A 23704-nucleotide genomic window follows, 5' to 3' on the forward strand; every position below is an offset into this window, starting at 1 on the left:
GAGGAATTACTTCCTTTCTTTTAAAGATGGTCTGTGCTGTTTAAGGATGTTTTAAATAATCTGACAGGAGCATAATCACTGTAGAAAAGAAGATACAAAAGAGTAAGAGAGGATGTAGCGCTAACCCTCCCCCCCATTACTTACCATTTACATTGTTTCTCTGAAGATGTATCATCCCCAGCAGCTGTTATAGTAGGTAAAACTCCCACACTTCCATGATCTTTAAAAGGACAGCCAACTCGAGAGGCATACCTAGTCATGTGATCTACAGGGAGGAAAGGCATCCCTCAGCTGTTAGGTAAACCCACGCTGGGCTTTTGCAGCTTCTCTAATACCACTTGAATATCAGACAGGGAGACAAGCTGTTAGAGAATACCCAGCACAGGTCCCACTAGAGGGAGGAAAATTGTACTAACTGCCAAGAATGAGGCATCTTTGAGGAAACAATCTTATTGGCAAGAGAGGCTTCGCAAAAGATCAAGGAATTATAAACACACTTACATTTGGAAGACTTAGTCTAACTTCCCACTCAATAAAAGACTTCTTTTGCAGCAGCCCTGACATATGAACTCCACGCCGAATTCAAGCAGCATCTAGACAGAACTGCTAGGAGGAGTCAGCACTAGGAGTTCCAATGTGGCAAAGGAAGTCTGCTAAGAGGACTATTTCTGTAGAGTGATATATATACAACTACTCCAAGTTTAGGGTGGGGCTGAGTGCAGATTCCACACGAATGGGACAGATGAGAGGTAAGCAGACAACTGGTGGGAGCTCAAGCAAGTGGACCATAATCTGAATTGATACATGCTCCCAAGGAGGAGGCAGGCAGGTGTGGGCAGCAAGTTAGTGAGCTGGGTTCAGAGATCCAGATATTAACACTATAGAAGGAATGGAATATAGGAATCAGTGGGAACCAAAAGCTCAGGAATTTGAATAAACAGTCCAAACAAAGAAGGTCATGGCTATGCATCCTTTCTTTTTGGCTCCCTACCATTCTCCCTAGCAGACAATTCAGTGCTCATAAAGTTCCCAACACCCTGTTGTGGGCTGAACTGTATCTGCCAGAAAGATATGTTGAAGTTCTAAACTCCCAGGACCCGTTAATGTGACTTTATTTGGAAATAAGGTCTTTGTTGATGTAACTGAATTAAGATGAGGTCGTATTGGACTGCGATGGGCCCTAATTCTGTGACTGGTGTCCTTACAAGAAGAGAGAAATTTCGGCAATGAAAGACATAAGGGGAGAAGGCCATGTAAAGGGAGAGGCTGCAGTGAGGCATCTACAAGCCAAGGGACACCAAGAATTGCTGGCAACCAGCAGAAGCTAGGAGACAGGCATGCAACAGATTCTCCCTCAGATCCTTCAAAGGAACCAACTCGGCCAACACCTGGATTTTAGACCTCTAGCCTCCAGAACCAGGAGAGAATAAGTTTCCATTATTTTAAGCCACCAAGTTTGTGGCACTTTGTTACAGCAGCTGTAGGAAACTAACACATTCTCCAAGGAGATGACTGAATTCCTGGCAATGAAAGTGAGCTTCCTCCTTTCATTTCCTTCTTTTACTTCCTCTCTTCCCTTGAGTCCATAGTCCGAGCAAGAAGTGCCCTCCTCTCCCTGCTGGAGCCAACAGCTCAACCCCTATGCTTGTCTTCTTCCTATCCTCATACCACTTCTCTATTCTCTCTGTTCATTTTATTATTTTATGTTCCTACTGCAACTTTAATCTCTCCCTGTGTCATATCTTTTCACTTGACCACTCTACCCTGCAAGATTCCACTGTCCATCCTTCCGGCTGTCCGTCCTCCTTTCCGTCCATCCTTCCTTCCCTCCAGCTCAAGCTACTCTAAAGGCTGTCTACACTGCCCCTAGAATCTTACCACGAATCTACCCCTTAACTTTTTACAATTTCAATTCTCCTCATACCATCCTACTGAAACTGTTCTCAAAGTCACCAATAAACACATTAACCAACAAATCTTTGGCTCTGCCTCAGTGCTTACGAATCTGGTCCTCTCTTACCAATGGCATTATTGACTAAATCCTCTTCTTTACATTTTCTTTTTCCTTGAATTTCCAAGTTATAACACAATCTGGTTCTCTTAGCTCCTTCAGGGCTCATTTCCTTTTCTTTTTACCAACTCTCCTTCTTTTAAACTACCTTTGACTCTCCTTTCCTTTTTCTGTCTCTGTCCATTCATTAGCTATGTAAATTCACGCAGGGCAAGGCACTTACAACTGTCTGTGGCCTGAGGTGCCTCACCCTTTTGCACCCCGAAAATAACCCTATCTCAGGCTGCGGTATGGACTACATGCATCTGTGTATGTACAGTGCTTAGAATTGTGCCTGACACGCAGTGGGCACTGTATGAAGTTGCTGGTGTAGCTGCTGGAGTTACTGCTCTGGTGCACTCACTCCTACAGCTCTTTCCTGTCCTGAGTTCTCTCTTGTTTCACCCTATGCAGTAAATACTTGCTAAGATCCCCTGATGAACAAGGGAACTGCCCTAGGCTCTGCCAGGGTTATAAAGGTATTTACTCCCTCATGAAACATACAGTCTATGAGATTACAGTACACAAATGATACTACACAAGGTTGAGAGACTAAAAGAGGTGAGGAAAAAACCCTACATTGTAAGAAGGGAAGAATTATATCTGGTTAGGGAGAATCAGCAAAGGTTTAGAAAAAAGGCAGCTCTGAAGAACAGACAGGATCTGTCAGGTAGAGAAGAGGGGAGAGTGCATTCCAGGCAGTGGGAACAAACTGCAAAAACTCTGCGGCAAGGTGTGAGGCATCCGGAAAAAGAGTTGAAATGTAACTTGTATGTAGGAGAAAGGTGGGAGACAGAGTTGAAAAGCTGTCATATTACGAATATCTGTGTGTGTCAAGGTAAAAAAAATTTAATTTTGGAAGCTTTGGGGAGTATGGAGATGATGTAATTTGAGTTGTGTGATTAACGTGATGTGATTAATCAGGAGAGAGAAACAAGTCAATCAGGAGTTTCCTCTATCTGTCAGAACAAGAGTTTTGTTGTCAGAAAACGTGGGATTGAATTGTGGTTCTGTCGCTTAGCAGCGTGACAGTGGCCAAGTCACTTACCCTGTCTGAGCCCCAGTATTCTCACTTACAAAATGGGTGTGATTAGCAAAATTTTAAGATGGCTGTACGATTCTCAGCCTCCTGGTGTTCCATCCTGATCACACTGCACTACATGACAAAAGGGATTGTGCAGATCTAATTAAGGCTACTAATTTGTTGACCTTAAAATAGGGAGATTATCCAGGTAGGCAAAACCTTCTAACAGGAGGCCTTTACAAGCAGAGAGTTTTCTCCCACTGGTTGCAGAAGACAAAGTCAGAGACACTGGAAGCACTAAGGGGATTTGACACAAGGGATCCCGCTGCTGGCCCTGAAAACAGTAGGCTGGGATACCGCCAAAGGGCCTGTGAGCAGCCTGTGGCAAACTGTGAGTGGTCTCTGGGAGCTGAGAGCGGCCCTGGCTGACAGTCAGAGAGGAGATGGGACCTCAGTTTTACAACTGCAAACAATGAGTTCTGTCAGCAACCTGAGGACCTTCGAGGAGGACTCTTTCCCAGAGTCCAGCCCAGCCTCTACCTTGAGAGACCCGGAGTAGAAAACCCAGCCACACTCACCAAGACCTCTGGCTTAAAGAGCTGTGAGCTAATAAATGGTGGTGTTTTTAAGTCATTAGGTTTGTCATAATTCGTTAAGCGGCAACAGAAAGCTGTATGTATGGTAGCGAATCTAATACTTATTCTCTGTGATTGCTACGATGCTCAAAGAAAATTACATGAAAATTTCCCCTAAATTATAAATATTACACAAATAAAAGTCAGAGTTACTATCTCATTAATGTCTAAAATAGAAATCATCTCTCTCAATGCCTCTCGCCCATTGAGTAGGCTCATTTTATTTCTATAATGGTATTGCAATTTTGTTTTGTTGTGGGTTGCGGGACTGTGAGTTTGGGCACTGGTGTCTCCTTAGAGTAACACTGAGGTGATGAAATGTGTGTGTGTATGTAAATAAAAGAAGAAATTATCAAAGACAAAGGTTGATAAATGAGATAATATAAATTCTAACCTGCAGGAGCGTAGAACAGGTTTAGCGATTCCTTGGAGTGTCAACAGAAAATATGTGCAAGAATAATTTATGCCATGTGAAGCTTATGGACACAAGCAATTTACCAGGAATGAGGTCCTTAAACATTTCAAGCTTTGTTTTTGTTTGTTCAGGTGTGAGGGATATTTAAACTTTGCAGATTTGTTTTGTTTCGTTATAGGGCAGGTACACTTAAAATTATGCAAGTAACACATGTTTCCTGTGATAAGACAAAATAGAGATATATAAAGAAATAGAGCATATTAATGATATCCACCCAATCCTACTTTCCTGAGGAAACCATTAACAGGTTGGTGGGCATCCTTCCATACCTCTCTATCTGCTCAAAAGAAGTATAAAAGGTTTCCTCACACTTAAAAAAAACTGGAGTCACATTCTACCTATTACTGTGTAACTTGCATTTTTCATTTTACAATGTATTGTATTTCTGCTAGAAAATTTATGTACATATTTCTCTTAATAGAAGCATGATATTTACAATATGGATTACCATAATTTAGTCAACCAATTCATTCAGATTGCTTCAAATGCCACTATTATAAACAATGTACATTCTTTCCATATGTCTTTCAGCATATGTTATTTCCTTAGAATAAATTCCTAGGAATGGAATACTGGGTCAGTGAGTATGTGAGCATTTAAAAAATTGAATATATATCAAATAATTTGCTCTCCAGAAAAGATGTATCAATTTCCAAGCCCTCTACTCAATAAAAGTGTCAATTTTCACACTCCCTAGACAACATCACAGATGCACATGCCTTCATTCTCTGCCACTGAGTAGGGAAATGGCAACTCCTTGTTTTAATCCACACTTCAGTACTGGTGAGACTGAGCATCCTTTCACATGTGTACATATTTGTTCATATTTCCTTTTTTGACTGGCCTGTTCATACCTTGTGCCTTTTTTTCCTACTGCAATGTACATTTTACTGATTTATTGTTCATATTTCCTTTTTTTGATTGGCCTGTTCATACCTTGTGCCTTTTTTTCCTATTGGAATGTTCATTTTACTGATTTATTAATGATCTCTATGACTCAAGGATTTGTTTTTCACCAACCATGACATCTTACTTCAACTTTGTCTATGACCTTCTAAAATTCCTATAGAAATTTTAAATTTTCTTATGTCTTCAAACTTATAAATTTTTTGTTTTATGGCTGTTGGCATTGTTATCATTCCAAGAATTTTATTATAAAAACAATTTCCTGTGTTTTCTTCTATCACTTTTGTAGTTTTTAAAAATTTAAGTTATTTCCAAAAAGTTGGCTAGTTGGCCTAATTCCATTTTTTGAACAGTTTAATATCATTTATACACAATGTTTTACTGATCCATCTCCATGTATTTGGCTATCTTGGTGGTAGTCCTATCATTGGTACAGCTTTATAATATATGGTACCATGAAGGAATGCGCTCCCTCATTACTTTTTCTTGCATCCTCTCATTTATTTTTTTTTTTCCAGTTTTATATTTTATAACTTTTTTTAAGCTCTTTATTGGAATATAATTGCTTTACACTCTTGTGCCAGTTTTTGAGGTACACCAAAATGAATCAGCTATATTTATACATATAACCCCATGTGCCCTCCCTCCCAAGACTCTCTCCCACCCTCCCTATTCCAGCCCTCTAAGTCATCACCCATCACTGAGTTGACCTCCCTGTGTTATACAGCAACTTCCCACTAGCTATTTTAAATTTGGTAGTGTATATGTCTATGCTACTGTCTCACTTCATCCCAGCTTCCCCTTCGCAACCCCCCACTCCCAACCCCGTGTCCTCAAGTCCGTTCTCTACATCTGCATCTTTATCCTTGCCCTGTCACTGGGTTCATTGGCACCATTTTTTTAGATTCCATATATACAAGTTAGCATACGGTATTTGTTTTTCTCTTTCTGGCTTACTTCACTTGGTATGACAGTCTCTAGGTCCATCCATCTCATTACAAATAGCTCAATTTCATTCCTTTTTATGGCTGAGTAATATTCCATTGTATATATGTGCCACATGTTCTTTATGCATTCATCTGTTGATGGGCATTTAGGTTGCTTCCATGTCCTGGCTATTGTAAACAGTGCTACAGTGAACATTGTGGTACATGTTTCTCTTGGGATTATGGTTTTCTCTGGGTATATGCCCAGTAGTGGGATTACTGGATCATATGCTAGTTCTGTTTTTAGTTTTTTAAGGAACCTCCAAACTGTTTTCCATAGTGGCTGTACCAACTTACATTCCTACCAACAGTGCAGGAGGGTTCCCTTTTCTCTGCACCCTCTCCAGCATTTATTGTTTCTAGATGTTTTGATGATGGCTATTTTGACTGGTGTGAGGTGATACTTCATTGTGGCTTTGACTTGCATTTCTCTAATGATGAGTGATGTTGAGCATCTTTTCATGTGTTTGTTAGCCATCAGCATGTCTGCTTTGGAGAAATGTCTATTTAGGTCTTCTGCCCATTTGTGGATTGGGTTATTTGCTTTTTTGGTATTAAGCTGCATGAGCTGCTTGTATATTTTAGAGATTCATCCTTTGTCAGCTGCTTCGTTGGCAAATATCTTCTCCCATTCTGAGGGTTGTCTTCTTGGCTTGTTTATGGTTTCTTTCGCTGTGCAAAAGCTTTTAAGTTTCATCAGGTCCCATTTGTTTATTCTTGATTTTATTTCCATGATTCTAGGAGGTGAGTCACAAAGGATCTTGCTTTGATGTATGTCATAGAGTATTCTGCCTATGTTTTCCTCTAGGAGTTTTATAGTGTCTGGCCTTACATTTAGGTCTTTAATCCATTTTGAGTTTATTTTTGTGTATGGTGTTAGGAAGTGTTCTAACTTCATTCTTCTATGCGTAGCTGTCCAATTTTCGCAGCATCACTTACTGAAGAGACTGTCTTTTTTCCATTGTATATTCTTGCCTCCTTTGTCAAAGATAAGGTACCCATATGTCTGTGGGTTTAACTCTGGGCTCTCTATTCTGTTCCATTGATCTTCATTTATTTTTATAGATCAAACAAAGCATCATTTTCTTGTTCCCCCTCAAAAAACTGTTGAAAAATTCATTAAATGTTAGAGAGTAAATTGGGTGTATCTGATATCGCTGATATTTAAGATTTTCCATTCAAACAAACTTTTAGTCTTTTGATACAGTTCTATAGTTTTTCTTCACACAGGTTTTGCTCACTTTCCCCTTGGCATATTTCTAAATATTTCTTATCAAGTCTTGTAATTGATTACTGCTCGAATAAAGGAAATTATTGAATTTTTGTATATTTATATTGTTTCAGGCTCCCTAACCAAACTTCCTTATTCATGAGCTTTGTATGTCACTGTCTTACTCTAGGTAACAATTACCTAAAAATGATGATTTTGCTCCTTTCTGTAAATACTTACAGAGCTTATTTTTTTATTGTATTAACTAACTAGACCTAGCAGAACAATGCTGAATAACTGAAGTTTATTTTTTAATAGTTCAATAATATACTTTCAGCCACAATATACAGAATATGTACACTTTTATTAATTGTAACTACATTAATTATTAAATTTTTAAATTTTTTACCATTCTTGATGTTAGGGAAAACAAGATGTGTAGGTGAACTTCTGTTTTCAGTGGCTTCTTTCTTCTGGTTAACAGTTGAAATAAAACTGCTGAAAGTAGAAACCTGGCCTTTGGCTCCTCTGTCCAAACCCTAAAAACAGAAAGGTTAACATTGCAGCGTAATTCCTACTAGCTCTATTTAAATTATTTTACTGCAAAAATCATAAATATTTAAAATAGAGATTTTAATTTGATGACAGATTCATGACAGATAGATAGATAAAACCTGTATATAATACTGACTTACCTTTTCTGTGACCAATTTGTTTTAAGCATAAAATGAAAACAGTCATACCACCTTACTGCTTACAAGTTGATAAAGTTTGGAAATGGGGATAATAACAGTATCTTCCTCACAGGGTTACTGTGAGGTTTAACTGAGATAACATGTGTAAAGCAATAAGCACAGTTCCTTGTCCACAGCACACATTCCATTTGTGTTAACTGCTATTTTAACTTGGTTTTTAGGTAACAATTTTTGTGACCTCTGCAAATATTTTTTTCAATAGTTAACAAATATATGATACTTTGCAGGTTGATTCATTGAAGGTTTTGTCTTTTGTCGCAACTTCAAAAGCTCAAGCAAAAAGACAAACCCTTTCTCTCTAAACACGAGATCAGACTTGGGTGTAAGGGGATTTAAAAAAAAAAATAGGACTATGTACTTAAGTGCAGATAACAGAGCAATCTTCCTATAGCATAGAGTCTATCCATTAACACACTTTCCACAAAATAACTATAAAATTCATAATATATAATTAATCTGCATTTTATAAATAAAATCACATTACTAGTGAAATACTCAGCTATAAAGCTACCTCAGGGCTTATTCTCAGCTGTCAGCTGTTTCCAACTTAACACTATATTGCAGCTTGCAGATGCTTAATCAAATATAGTAGTTAACTTCTTCCCTAGCATTCACTTCTTTACACTAAAGGTACATAATTTCTTTGCTTTCAGAGTAGTTTCATTTCTTCCTTCCCCATTTACCAGACTGATTTCCACTCACCTTTTTAGAATCAACTTAGATGCCATGTAGCAAAAACATTTACACCCAGCAAATATTCACTCTCCCATGTGGCCCACTCTCTTCCAGCTAAACGGAGCCATCTGACTAATCCTAACAGGCCGCAAGCGGAAGTGATGTCTGCCATTTGTGGAGCAGAAAGTACTAAAGCATTTAAGGCTGGTGGGCAAATCTCCAGCTCCTCTCTCTTTTTCTCCACTAATAATAATCTCAGAGGCTACAAGCTGAGATGTTAGAGCTTCCATCAGCTTGGGTCCCCGAATCACTCTGTGGAGCAGAGCCACTGCTGACCAACGTTAGATTATACCATTAGCAATAAATGCACCTTTACAATTTTCAAACACTGAAACTTGGGGCTACCTTGTAAATGCAGCCTAACCCATTCTATCATAACTTCTCTGCAAAGCTTTTTCTGGTGGTCCACCATTTCCACAAAAATCAATCACTCTTATTTATGGTTGTGATTTACTTAAATTATTCCACTGAAATTATACTTGCTTTCACACTGATCCTTCATGCTGGACTAGAAATTCCTTATTCATCACAAACCTTGAGTAAATTTATTATGTTTCTCTTTTTAAGAGATTAGTATAGAAAATAACCCAGAAAAAAATTCAGATAACATACACATAGCATTTAAATGTTTTTGGATTTAAGAGACTTTTAGAAATTATTTAACATCTTTATTTCACACATGAGAAAAATGGAGTTGAGACTTACCTAAAGTCATTCAGCTAACAAGCAACAGAGACATGATGGGCACTAAATGAGAACTTGAGGAATGCTGCCATAAGGAAAGTACATGTATGCAATTCTGTGTGTGTGACATCTTCGGCTGCTTATAGAATTGGGTTTTCTTTTTTTGTTTGTTGCTTGCTTTATTTGTTTTTGCTTTCTTCTTGGCTAGATTTAGGCTCAGTGAAGTCTGAATCAATATTTGTGTTAGGATTAGCTTACGTGATCCGGCCTATAAAAGTTAAACACACTGCCCAACTGAAATAAAGTCATCTCCTAATAATGTAGGATATGAATCTGAAGTTTCAGAATCACAGACAATATCATCTAGGGTCTTCTACAGAGCCTATGACACACTGGGTGTTCCACAAATGATTGTTCCTGTGATAACAACACACTAAAACAAGTTGTGTATTGAGTACTTGGTATATGCCTACTATTATATTAGATGCTTTAATACAACATTCCTATGAGTTACGTATTTACGTCCCATTTTACAAATGAGGAAACTGAAGTACCATGCCCAAGTTCACAGAGCTGGGAAGTGGGAATTCAAACTGTAGTCTGAATGACCTTGATGTCGGTAATCTTAAACCACTATAGCTCAGCATCTCTCACTACAGTAACTATCACTCACTAAGGGTTTATCTGTGATAGGAAATGTGTTACATGTATCAGCCTGTTTTCACAACCCTTGTGGTTGATATTATCTTCTCTACTTTTATAGATATATGCTGAATTAAATTTAATAGCTTTAGGAGCAACTCACCTAACCAGAGTAAATTAACATAAGCAGAAAAACTAACTGTACTTTAGGAAAATCTTTGATATCCCAGCAATCTGCGAAAGACTCAATATTTTACTTTATTTTCCTCCCCATTCCTCTACCTCTTCTTAATAAAAGGAGCTCCCAAAGAACATTACTTGGATCACTTGTGGAATCTTCAAACAATAATAAAAAAAGGAACACCCCACAAGTAATTGATTCAATCAACAAAGCCATTTAACTACTATCAGATCTAATCTCTAATAGATTTATAATGTAGATTCCCAAGGAGGAGAGAGAAAACTGGAGAAAGAGATTAATAAAATAGTGATTGCAATACTTTTCTATAAAAGTCCTAGTAAGTGACATAATTTGCATAATCTTGGTAAGTTAAAACAATATGCTCAAGTTCACAGAACTAGCTGGTTAGAAAAATACAATAAAAATAACCTATACACTTGAAAAAGCATGTCATTCCTTGCTATAAATATTAGGATACTTAAATAAGAACTGTATTAACTTCTGGGGCCAAGTTTGCTTATTTGCATGTTTTGTTCTATCAAAACATCTTAAATAATAGTGGGAATGAAAGCCAAATCTGATATACTATATATTTCATTTATGCATGATAGTTAATAAAAAGTAACCAATCTGTAAAATGAGGTCAATGAATGGCCCCTTGGTAACAGAACTCTGTTAACTTAATATCTATAATAACTTAATATATCAAGAGCTTTCTTCATTGACAACTGTCACTGATGTTATCTAAGACTAAGCAACAACAGAATTTAAGGAGCAGTGAGGTTGCAATATAGTCAGAAAGGGAGAATGGCCCAGTGAGGTCAGACTGGAAAGGTAGGCAGGGACTACCATGAAGCCTTCGGGGTAGGGAGCATAGACTCTATCCCGGAAGGGGATAGGGAACAGTCATGGAGGACCTGTAAGCAGGGAGTGACATGATTATATCTGTATCTTAGAAAAATCACTCTGTCAGCAGTATAGGGAATAGACTGAAGGGGAATAATACTAGAAGCTACACCAGGCCTACTTACTGGGAGAAATGAAGTCTGACTGAGATAGCAGTTAAAGGAAATGAAGAAGAATGGCAGCCTGGGCCAAAGCTATGGCAAAAACAGTTATCTCAGATCCAAATGTGAAGCATAATGAGAATCAGAGAACCCTTCCATAAATTATAAAATAAATGAAATGAAAAATGGAAAATGCTTTATTTCAAATTTCAGGAAAAATACTTTGACACTTCACCATAAAGAAGAGGGTATATGATCAAAGAATATGTAAAAACTTGAAGCTTCTAGACTGGGTTATAAAAACATAGGATTTCTGAGTGACGAGAAAAGGAACCAGTGGTCACCAGGCAAAAGCATGCTTCTCGTGCCAAAATAATGTAATGTTTCTAACTGGCGGGGTTATCATTATGCTGCTGTCATCTACCAATCGCTGTGCAAACTTAATATAAGGACAAAACCATGGGAAACACTGGCATATATGACATGAGCCAACAAAGAAGATGAAGAATGAATGACCAAAAAAGATAAGGAATCTAAAAGAAGGTAACGTGTTAAAAATTAAGCAAGGATCAAGTTTCAAGGAAAACAGTGGTCAACAATGTTGAAAGATGAAGAGTGGCTAGGTCTAAAGGGTGCCTACTAGAATGAGCAGCTGTGACATCTTGGGGACAAAGGAAACAACAGATTCAGGAGAGTGGTGGTGGCAGAAACTGTACGAAATGGATTGGCAAACAAATAGGAAGTCAGGAAATGAAAGCAATGAGCAGGATTTGCTCTGTCCAGAAGCTTTATGGAAGGGTACAAAATGGCTGGAAGGGTACAAAGATGTGAGGAAAGATACACTGAGGATGTCATCATGGCTGCCAAATCCAACATTCGCTTCTACGGTCCTCACAGCACTGCTATTCTTTGTGCAGGAACGGCCACAGATTGGAGCAGAGACAGGCCCTCAACCAAAAGGCAGCCATCTGTAGGCTGGGTGGCCACACATTAGGTGGCCTGGCATAAAGGATATTGATGCTTCCTAGTATGTCAATCAGAGGAAGTCTTTCCAGATTTTAGATGGAGGAATATGGAAAAGAACTACCAGCCAAGAGTGAGAGAACAGCAGAGGCAAAGACAGCAGCTAGTCTCTGTTCCTGCCTGTTTTCTGGTTCTATGTGTGTCATTTCAATAAATCCCCATTTTCCTAAAGAAGGCTTATATGGCCTGATTTTCTGTTCCTTGTGATCAAAAAAAAAACTTAAACAACATGAGGGAAAAAAAAATCCTTAGTTGAGTAAGTCTCTTGCTTGTAAGATGACTGTGCTCTTGATACTTTATACTTGAGATGGCATGAAATTAATCATGGACAATTTCACAGGTTGACAGTGCACTCACTACAGATTAGTAAGAGCAGGCCCTCAAAACAGCAGCTGCCCCACAACATGCTGCACAAGAGAAACCCTCCTAATACTTTCATGAGAACACAGGGCAGCATGTTGTGCCTCGGTAAACTGATTAAAAATTAGAGAATCAAGAAGCTATCCAGTATTAATAGGATGCCAAACTTCAGACTAAATTAAAGGTTACAGAACATTACAAGTCTTCTAAGAACTGGATCTACCACAGTTATCACATCTGGTTCCCTGAGGAGTTCTGGAACTGCTATCTATGAGTCCTACAGAAGGCGCGCACCAGAGATGACGTCCTGGAACGTGGCCAGCCTACAAACAGTGGGCTGCATGTGCTGAAGAATAGATAGTAGCAGGATATCCAACCAGTTGTTACAGAGGAAGAGAAGCACAAATATGGAACACAGAGGGCAAGAAACACTAAGCATTGAGGAGAAAACCTTAAAATACTTACACCTGGCCTCATAAATAATAAGACGACTCTCTCTCTAGGCAGGGGCTGACTATGAGTTTAACAAGCAGCCCCCAAATTTTATGCAATAATTGCAAAACTAATCAAAGATCGTATTTCTTTCAAGTAGCTAACATGGACCTCAATGGTCTTTTTGACTATATAATCACACAAATTATATGTAAGATTATAATGTAAGATAATTTCAAAAAATTAAATAGACAAATATTTGGAATACCCGTTTTGCTCCTGTTATCATAAAATTAAATACTGTCAACCTTATTTTAAATTTTAATACATGAATTCCTACTTTCAACCTTTACTGGGGAACAGACTACATCTGAATTAAATTCCTGATTTGTCATATTTTTCTATTAGAGGTCAATAAGAAGGATATCATGGTTTTCCAGGATAGCTTTTATATTTTATATTGAATACCAAGTTCTGTTACAGTCAAACTTTTGATAAAATTTACTTTGGTCATCCTCTATCCCCCCAAAAGCTGCCTTAGAAGATAAAACATTTTTATTCACATTCTAAACCTTTTTATTTTTTTTATTTGGCCGCACCATGCAGCCTGTTGGATCTTAGTTTCTGGACCATGGACTGAATCCGTGCCCCCTGCAGTGGAAGCCATTGAGTCCTAACCATTGGACCGCCAGGAAAGGCTCTAAACCAATATTTGATAAAATAATAACTGCTGGCTCTGTTCCACTGTGATACACTTTCTAAAGCCGTGATATCTCACCATATTAGAGTCTCTGAAGTAAAATATTTTAAATTGCTTATAAAGTTCATTATTTTGTAATGTTTAGAAAATTCATTATTCATAACATATTTTAAACTATTAGCTTTGCAAACAGCTGGAAATGTGAGCATTTTAAACCATATCAAGTGAAAATTAATGCTGCATTCTAGCTATTAGACAGGTCAGGCTGGCAGAAGTTTTATTTACTATAGAGACAACACACACAAATGCACAGGTAGATGGAGTCTACATAGGGCTCTTTGGTTTGGTCGGTGACTCAATGTTGTCACAGGGGATCCAGTCACCAGGATATGTTAAATTATGTTCAGTATCTTCTATTTGAGAAGAGGTGTACATAATGTATTTCAGAAAATGTTCCATACAATAAATGACTGGGTATTTTAAAATTTTCAACTTAGCTAGTTGGAAAATTCACTTATGCATAATACCTGTCATCAGTAATACCAAATAAAAAGCACTAATGGTAATAATACAAAGGTAATTCTAGATACATTAGCATAGCGGTTCTCAAACTTTCTGGTTTCAGGACCTCTTTACACTCTTAAAAATTATGGTATGTGTGTACTAATTCCTTTTAAAATAGCAATAAACCCACTTACGGACAATAACTATTTTCCCAAACAAACAAAAAAAAGTGAGAAGAGTGGCATGGTTTACATTTTGCAAATCTATTTCTTATCTGTTCCTGTATTCAATTTGTTGCAATACCATGTGTCACACAGAAAACTGCACTGTACACTCAAGAGAATGAGAGAGAAAAAGACAACACAAATAACATCCGAGTATCATAACAAAAGTAGTTTTGACCTCCTGGACATCTGAAAGGATGTTGAGGACCACATGCTGAGGACTGCTGAGGTAGGAATAAACAGTAATTGGAACTAAGAATGAATCTAAGAAATCTTGCGAGAACAAGAAGACAACATTTAAATCTGTACTAATATAACCATTTGCCACATTGGCTATTGAGCACTTGAAATGTGCCAGTAAGTGTAAAATATACAGTTCTCAAAGACTTAGTATGAAAAAGAGGTAAAAAAATTTCATTAAGCATCTATATTGATTAAATGTTGAAATGGTAAGTTTCTGGATATACTGAATTAAATAAAATACATTATTAAAATTTATTTTATCTCTATTTTTATGCTTTTTAATGTGACTATTAGAAAATTGTAAATTACATATGTGGTTTACATTATATTTTTACTCGACAGAGCTGATATAGATGAAAACATGCCTTCCTAAACTAGATCCAATCCAACTTACAATCTTAGCAAACAAGTGAGAATTATTATTCTGACTCATTTCCCTGCATCCATTCTAGAAGAAAAGATTTGCTGGACAGGTAGAAAAATTAAATATGGTATAAAATATAGAATCAAAAGAATCAAAGCTATCTGAAGGAATAAAAACTGAGTTTTCTGCTTTGGTCATTTTGGATATGAACACAGGGACAATATACATATATAGGGCAATCTGTACACTTTGGCCACACCTCACTGATATTTACTTTTCAAATCCAAAGACGAATACTTCGGCGATACATTAAGTGCTCCTAATACAAAGCAGGATCCGTCAGTCTCAATGAGTCCAGGGAATACCTCATAGAAAAACTAGTTTACAAAGACTGAGTGGCTTCCTGAGATACTGAGCAAAGGTTATTGTGTCAAAAGATTGGTGAACAAATGTACATTTACATGTTTTAAATTAAAATAAAAAGCACTGAATATACTTTGCTTTACCAACTTTTAAAATAAACTGACCTAAACTACCAGTTAGGGCCACACCAGATGAGAGGCCTCAGCTATGTTTAGAGTCTACAAAGGAGACTATTTTAGGCTCTGTTCCTGGGTGAAGATATTTTGTTTTTCTTTTCTGCATGTTTTTTTTTTTCACAGTTCCCTATTAGGATGCTGGGTTATAAAATCAGTGCTCTACATTCTTCTATTAAGATGTGAAAAGTTGGCTGCTGTCAAGGTGTGAACCTTCCTCCCCAACTAAATAGCACCAGCCCAAGTGGAATTGCTTTCTTTAAGTGATATAAAGCACATCTTTCAAAGGAGACTAGGAAGGACATGGATCCTGGAACTAAATTTTAACACCAAAAGAATCACAAACGCAGTTGATCTTATAGATAACTGAAAATTAACCCCACTTAATACAAAAGACATGTTAGTCCTGAAGCTCAGAAATTTATTTATTTATCAGGAAGGCAAGGTGGTTTGGGAGATTTTATTCACTTATGTTACAAATTGCATCAACAGATTACCCATATACCATGAAATATTACTCTTAAAATGTGTGATCTGATGTAGTCACAACTCACGGTTTATTGTTCTTTAATAAAAACATCTGGATCAAAACCAAGTTAATTTGAAAGACAGCTTTCTTTAATGACTAGGTTCAAACTTCAGACTGACTTTTCAACTAAGCTGAATTAGTAAAATTTCAATAATTTCTAATTTCAAAAAGGACATTCATTTACTATAATTATTCTCCCCAAAATGTTTTTTGACTGCTTACTAAACTTTGCTAACTTATAAATATCAACTTAAGAACAACCAGTTATTCATATAAGGCTTAGCAGCCTAACATTTTTATAGTGCAAGAAGCGATCCTTATAATAGGAGAAAAAGTAGAAAAATCCAAACTTTCCAGAGCTTTCTTAGCTCCACCCACTTCCTCATTCATCTTCTGCTGATCTTTCTCTCTTCCTCAATTCAAGTAAATATAAGCAAGTTAATTTCCAAATACTATGCCAAAATAAGCTGCTACACTGGAACACTGAGTAGTACCCCTTTCTGAAGCCATTACTTTTCCCTTTCAAAAAAATTCATACGAACCCATGCATACTCCAGCCCTTAAGAGTTCAGAAAGCTCATGACATCCCTTAATTCAGAGGGTGTGTGTGTGCTACAGGAAGAGGAGGGAGATGGGTTGATAAAGGTAATATCTATAGAGCTTGAGGCTTGATATAGAAGGTTGTAAAGGAGTTCTCCGGTGTCCTAGTTGTTAGGATTCTGGGCTTTCACTGCAGTGGCCTGGTGTTCAATCCCTGGTCAGGGAACCAAGATCCTGAAAAATATGTGGCATGGCAAGAAAAAAAAATAAACAAAAATAAAGAAGAATAGAAGGTTGTAAAGGAAAGCACTGAAGGCACAGGGCAGGATTAGAAAGGGCTGGCTGGCTTACTTGAAAGCTTAATTTGTCAAGGCTCTTTCTTAAATACGGTATGTGTATTAATTAATTTAGTCTTATCTACCCTATGAGGTAAGTTCTATTACTATTCTTCCCATTTTACAGAAAGGGAACTAGAAAAAGCAAGGCAGTAGCATACCGGACACTTTTGGAGGTTCTCTGCTTCCTAACTTACAATGACCATTTTTCTTTAATTGTTAAATATAGTCAAATTATTTGTGTCCTAACATCCTGAATTAATTATGATTGGGAGGATAAACAGCCAACTACAATGTGGCTTTGCAATTTAAAAAAAAGTTGACAAACACTTTACAACCCACTCAAAATTAGACACACCTTGGTTATGTATTTATATAGCTACAGCCCTCCCTTTGTGTGTCTTAAGACTCTCTGATCACTCTTCTCTAATGAGACTGCTTTATTTCACACAGAATTTAATGATATACTCATACCATAATTAAAACTGATATTATCAGAATATTCTAGAATACATATTTCTTACCCATAATAGTTCTATCTCTAATTACAAAGTTTTGAACATATGTGTCACTGGACCACATCCTCTTTTCTAAACTAAGAAATACTGCTATAGGTGACGGTTCTTTGAACAACATGGTCCCTGACCACAGATACAGAGGACATGGAATAAGGCAAAGAGCGTGGGGGTTTTTTTGAGTCAGGAAAGTCTCAATTGAAACTGAGCTCTACCCCTTACCAGCCATTTTACCCTCTAGCAAGATACAGTGCACGCAACCTGAACTGGGAACAGTATCCTCCTCACGGTCACAGTGGTTAGGTGATTGACTTTGGATGTACTAACTGACTAGATGAGAGATACACGGAAAATGCTTAGCACAGAGTAGGTACTAAAGGAAATAGTGGCAATTATTTGTATTATTTATATGAACTACACATATGCATACGTGATGCATTTTGTAACATCTGTAGTTTTTTAAATTGCTTAAGATACCTTCACCACCATAGCCTTCATTCTTTCCCACCCCATCTCTTGTTTAGAAAGGGTACAAGATTTTCCAAAAATAAGATTGTTCCTAACACCTAGATGGACAAGTTTTATCGAAGTTCACACACACAACATGTTTCTTTGGAATGCTGTTGGCTGGACTGCCTTTTTATGTAAATGTTTTTCTCTGAGAGAACTCAACTGCAAACTTTAGAATCCTTTTTGTTTATTAATTTTCCTTCTCTTTTATCCCTATTGTCTAGGTTCCACTAGATTCCACTTTGTGTGGATTCTTCCATCCCGCACGCCTTATCACATGGCCATGACTCTAGTGGATGCACCACCATCTCTGGTATGAACTGAAAAGCTCCTTCCTTGCCTCTTTCTCCTTCCTCCTCCAGTCTAACTACCTCTAATCACTACCACGAATTTCATTATGTTGTTCCTCTATTTAAGAAATTGCAATGGTTTCCTGCTAAGAACAGAAAAAAAAAAAAAAGTCCCAACATACTCGCCTGCTGATTCTGGTCCAGCCCCCATGCAATCTCACTTACCTCCTACAAGTTGCCAGCATGCTCCCATCGGGCTTACTTTATTACTCCCTAATTCTTCCCTTCAAGCCTTGTTCACGTTGTTTTCCCCACTGGATTACTTTTCCCACTTGCTTTTGCCCATCCAAATCCTATCACCCTTCAATGGCCAGCCAGCTCAAATAATTACCTTTACTTTAAGGCCTTTCTTCGCAGTTCTGCACACACTGATTTCCTTTCTCGGATCTCCTATAGTGCAAATTGTTTCTATGGCACATGGTGCCTTTTACACGTTGCTTTGCTTTGTTGTGTTTTCATGTGTTAGCCCTGCCTACCGAGGCAGGAATCTTTTTTTTTTTTTAACTTTGTGTTTTCTGTAGCATCTAGCCCAAAGCTCAACATAATAGATGTTCAATAACCAGTAGTTACATTTTGGCCCAGCGGTTCCATCAAGCCCGTTTATACACCCCTGACACAACATGTACAAACTTCTCATTCTTGTTACAGACTTCCTACCAAATCCTCTCCACATACCTCAAGCTTTGTGCTCACCTTCCCCCTGCTTGACAAGTGTCCTGACCTTCAATGTATGCAAATTTCCCTTTACCATCCTAAAACAGTTCCTCCATTTCCCTTCACCTTCCTGACCTAAGTAAAGTCTAGCTCTTTCTTGAACCCACTTCATTTCTTGCAACCCTACGCCATGGAGAACCTCCCTTTCTCTTCTCACCTAATTTAAATGATGAAGTAGACAAACTCATCCTCACTTATCACTATTGTTTGCTCCTCCTTTGACCCTTTTCTTCTTCCCCATTCACCAATTTTTTCCGACTTCTATATTATATCAACATCTAATTTATAATATTCTTCTCCATTCTAATCTGTCAACTGCAGTAAATACATCATCAGCCCTCTGTATCTCTTATTCCCCTTAGCTCTGCAGGCCTGCATCACCTCTCTGCAGCAGCAAGGCCAAACTCCAAACACTGACAGGCCTCTGAGGGCTCTATCTTGGACCCATGAGCATCTCTAACTAGAATCACCCTACCTGCCATTTCTCTCAATTCTCCACTACACCTGATTTCTACTGTGCCTCATTCGCTTAATCCATACCTCTCACTACTCCATTTCAAATGCTGCTCTATAAACTAAGCAGACTGGGGGTGGTGTAGTTAAAATACAGACTGTGAGGAGCTTTTAATTTAGTACACGGAGTGTCAATTTTCAATCTTTGATACACCTGGGAATTTAAAAAAAGATGCCTGAGCTCCACTTTCAGAAATTTATTTAACTGGCCTGCATTTGGACCTGGGCAATGATGGCCAGGTTTGAGACCACTGTGCAAGTCACTTCCTGGCTAGAATGGACTTCCTGAACACTTAGGCAGTCTTAGGATCAACCATGTCAGGGCTGTTCTTTCCTGCACCCTCAATCCCACCCCTCTACCTTTCTTTTAAATTTCCAGGATACAGTCCCAACTCTTCAAGCTTAATTAGGGTCATCATAACCTGGCCTTCTACTTATTTTAGGGAGCCGTCACTCTAAACTATTTCCAAACTCTCATAAAAATGTGATACAATGATTTGCGGAAAAAGCAGTTATTGAGTCATAAACTCAATCTACACAGAGCTGTTAACCTGGGGCAAAAAAGAAGAATCACTAAAATGGTTCAAAGGGAGAAGTTACTGATGGCAATCAGGTTCCTAAGCAAACCCCCAGAAGCTTTATTTGATCCACATGGAGGCTGGAAAACAATCAAGCAGGCCACAAGCTGTCGTTCCCTGCCCCCCACTCCAAGGCCTTCCTCACCTACAGGTGAACTTGGACATCATCCCAGCTCCCTGGCTTTCTCGCCCTCTGGAGGACCAAGCACAGATTTTCTTGACTAAGGCTTTTCACGGCTATAGCTCCGAATTCCAGCTGTAGAAATCTCTCTTTGACAAATACACACCACACATCACCATCATCGGCAGGTTCCTCAGCTTCCCCTTGCTCTCCTAACTCTTGCTGCAAAATCTAAGAAGTCCTTTTCTGTCCTAATGTGACTCAAAACACCATTGCTAACGATAAACCTCTGTCATTTCTAAGCCTTAAATTCTGAATGTCTTTAAAAACAAAAACAATACCCGGTTATTTAAAACAAAAACGAAAACCAATGCTACCAACCCTGCTTGTAAGGCACCAGAAACTGGTTTCAGAAATCTCAGGTTTTTCTATTCATTCTTATGCTCTTCTAATTTAACCTATGTCTTTTCAAGGTTTTATTCAAGATCTTAAAAACTTCTTGAACTCTATTCTTCTGTTGGTCTAGTAATACAAGTCCATATTCCTTTAACATACTTCCAAAATCCTCTAAGCTCTTAAAACTGAAAGAGCTTATCTGATGATAAAACATGTACCTGACCTGAACTCTCTGACAATCCAATCTGAGCTGAACTGATAGGAAGCTACTGATAGACCTTACCTCATTTGGTGTGAATAACACATCCATTTCACTGCAGAGCTATTAATATGCTTGATTATGGGGAACTGGCAGGACCCCACTGTGGATATTATACATGATATATGTACTGAATTACCTTTCTAAAATCCAAAGAACTCTGAATTTCAAAGCCCTGAAGTTTTGGATAACAGTCTGTAGACCTGTGTCCACACTGTATCAATTTCTCCAAAGTTTTTATTCCAAGCCTTCAATTTTTCAATTACACAGAAATAAATAAGTTTCGGGGAGTGTGCTTACTTGAGGACCTAAACCCATTCACATAACTGTTCCTATAAGCATTTATGCATTCATTGTTTTAAACTGACTTACAAATGAACTGTGCAAACACTATTTGCCAGTTAAGAACTTTGCAGATAAACTCTGAAAACCCAGGAAACCAACAGCAAGAACTGGGTCTACAAGCCAGCTGGGTGACAAATTCCTTCAAAGCATTTCCCAAAGTAATTTCTACCTGCAACTCCAATTTATCAATCAACTGTAGTAATTTTTTAAAGTGTCATTTTACCACTGTCTACACTCTGCTGTGCTGATTTAACGTAAAGAGCTTGTTCTAACAATTTCCAGTTATCAGAGCCCTTAGACATTTTCGAAAAACCTACAAAATGAAAAATTATTCCTATAAGACTTTAAATTAGAGTGAGCTATTTTAGTAAGTTCTTAGTCATTTAAGAGGGAGGTTTTAAGAAATGAATTGCAAGCAGGAATAAAGAAAATGTATCATGGTCTCTAAACTTTTACTATTTTGTCATGCATGGCTGCATGAGAAGTCATGCTCTTTAAAAGTACTAAAGTTTCAAGAAGTATTGAAATATGATGTCAAATAAAAATCTCAAAAATCAGAGGTTAATTTCGTGTGTGTGTGCTCCAAAGTAAACAGTCATAACCACCAATAAAAATAGGGAAGGGGGGCTGTCCCATTACATCATCTGGCAATATGTAGTTTGAAGCCTGAGAGCGCTCTCCAAATAATCCTTAAGAAAATCCAGCTGGGAAATCATCCCCGTGAAGCTTAGATCACTTGAGTTTAAATAAAAGGTGACAAAAGCTTCCCCACCTTACGTCACACGTCTGTATCATATGAAAAAATAAAGCCATCGTTGAGGCATCCACCTCCCACTACCCTGTGAGCAATGGAAAGGTCACAATTAAGTGGAAACTCGCCGCAGAGCCTGTTCAATCTGAAGGGGGAACTGAAAGAAAAGCGAAGGAAAGGGGGAAATAAATCTTCGCTCCCCCAAGGCAGGCAGATAGCTCAGAGGAAAACCCACTCCCGCCTGCCTGACACCTTATCCTCATCCAGCAGATGATGCCGACTCCAAGATGCTGGTCTTCCTTAGAGAAAGTGACAGCCCCCCAAACCAGAAAATAACCGAAAACAGCCAGCGGACCCGGCCACCCCGTTTCCCGAGGGTGGAAGGTGCAGCTCGCGAAGTGATCACGGCTGCCCCTGAGGCACCACTCTCTGATGCTGGCCCGAGGGAGGGCTGCCTGCGCGCTGCTGCCCGGGAGGGTCCGGGGCTCCCCCGAGGAGACGCGGGTCCCCAGGCGCCCCTCGCCCCCCTCCCGACCCGCCGTCGGGGGCTCCGCGGCCCCCGCCCGGCACCTACCGCAGTCGCACCGGCGCCCGCCGACACGATGGGCGGCAGCTTCTCGCGCTCCGGCTCCTTCCCTTTCTTCTCCTCGGACGCAGGGGTCGCCACCGCCGGCGGCGCGGCGGGCGAGGGCACCCGAGCCGCCTCACTCATGTCGGGCTGGGCGCCGGGAGCGCGAGGCAGCAGCAGCGGCGGCGGCGGCCGGGCTGCCCGCTGCTGAGGCTGGCGCTGCTGCTGCCGCCGCGGCCGCGAGAGGGCTCTGGGCCGCCGCGTCCAACCTCTGCCGCCGCTCCGCCCCCGCCCGTGCCGCGGCCCCGCGCCGCGCGCGCCCGGATGCCCCGCCCCCGCCCCCGCCCCCGCTCGCTCGGCCGCCCTGCCTCTCCCGCCGGCTCCTCGCCTCAGTCGCCCCCGCCCCGCCCCCTGCTCGGCTCGCGGGTCCGGGACGCTGGCCGCGGCCGCGGCCGCCGTCGCCAACCCCGTGGGCTCGGAGGGGAGGCGCCGCCGCCGGGCCGCCATGATGTTTGCGGACCGTCGTCCGAGACGGCGAGGAGGGGCTTCGGACTAGAGGGTCGGGGGAACTAGGCGAGGCCTGCGAAAGCTCGCGCGGGGATGGAGCGTGCCGGAGTGGCGCTTGTGAGGCGGGGCGAGCGCGGCAGCCTTCTCTGCACCGACGGCCCTGACTTGGGGCGCTTAGACCCCCAGGGCCTCAGCTAGTGGCCTCTTCCTCCCCAGCGCCCGCAAAGCCGTCGCCTTGGGGCCGTTGCTTGTCCCTGCCGCCCCCGCCCGCCCCAGGAAAGGAGTCTCGAGTCTGCGCTTCCTCAGGAGACTAGCTTCCCTTTTTTAGTCTCCCGAACCTTCCTAGCTGCCCAGAGAGCCCCCGCCTACAAAGGAGAAGCCTCAGGGTGGGGGGAGGGGAAGTGAGACGTCGTGAGCTCCACCTTCCCCACCGCAGGGCGGGACGGCCAGGCCACACTTTCCATTCCTGTTCCTCTCGTCCCCACTTGGAGTGCCAA

General features: G+C 39.9%; 1 protein-coding gene across 1 annotated transcript in view; it reads right to left on the reverse strand.

Annotated features, from left to right (window-relative positions):
• The window catches only part of HECTD2 (HECT domain E3 ubiquitin protein ligase 2), a 77923-nt gene extending 55079 nt beyond the window's left edge, over positions 1-22844 (reverse strand). The window contains exons 1-2 of the mRNA XM_057737334.1: positions 22707-22844; positions 7696-7825 (exon numbers count right to left, since the gene is read on the reverse strand). Of these exons, the coding sequence (XP_057593317.1) occupies positions 7696-7825; positions 22707-22844 (268 nt within the window). The remainder of the gene's footprint in view (positions 1-7695; positions 7826-22706) is intronic.
• Between the last annotated feature and the right edge of the window lie 860 nt (positions 22845-23704).

Source organism: Hippopotamus amphibius, chromosome 5, assembly GCF_030028045.1.
Source record: "Hippopotamus amphibius kiboko isolate mHipAmp2 chromosome 5, mHipAmp2.hap2, whole genome shotgun sequence".
In the NCBI taxonomy this organism is placed as follows: domain Eukaryota; kingdom Metazoa; phylum Chordata; class Mammalia; order Artiodactyla; family Hippopotamidae; genus Hippopotamus; species Hippopotamus amphibius.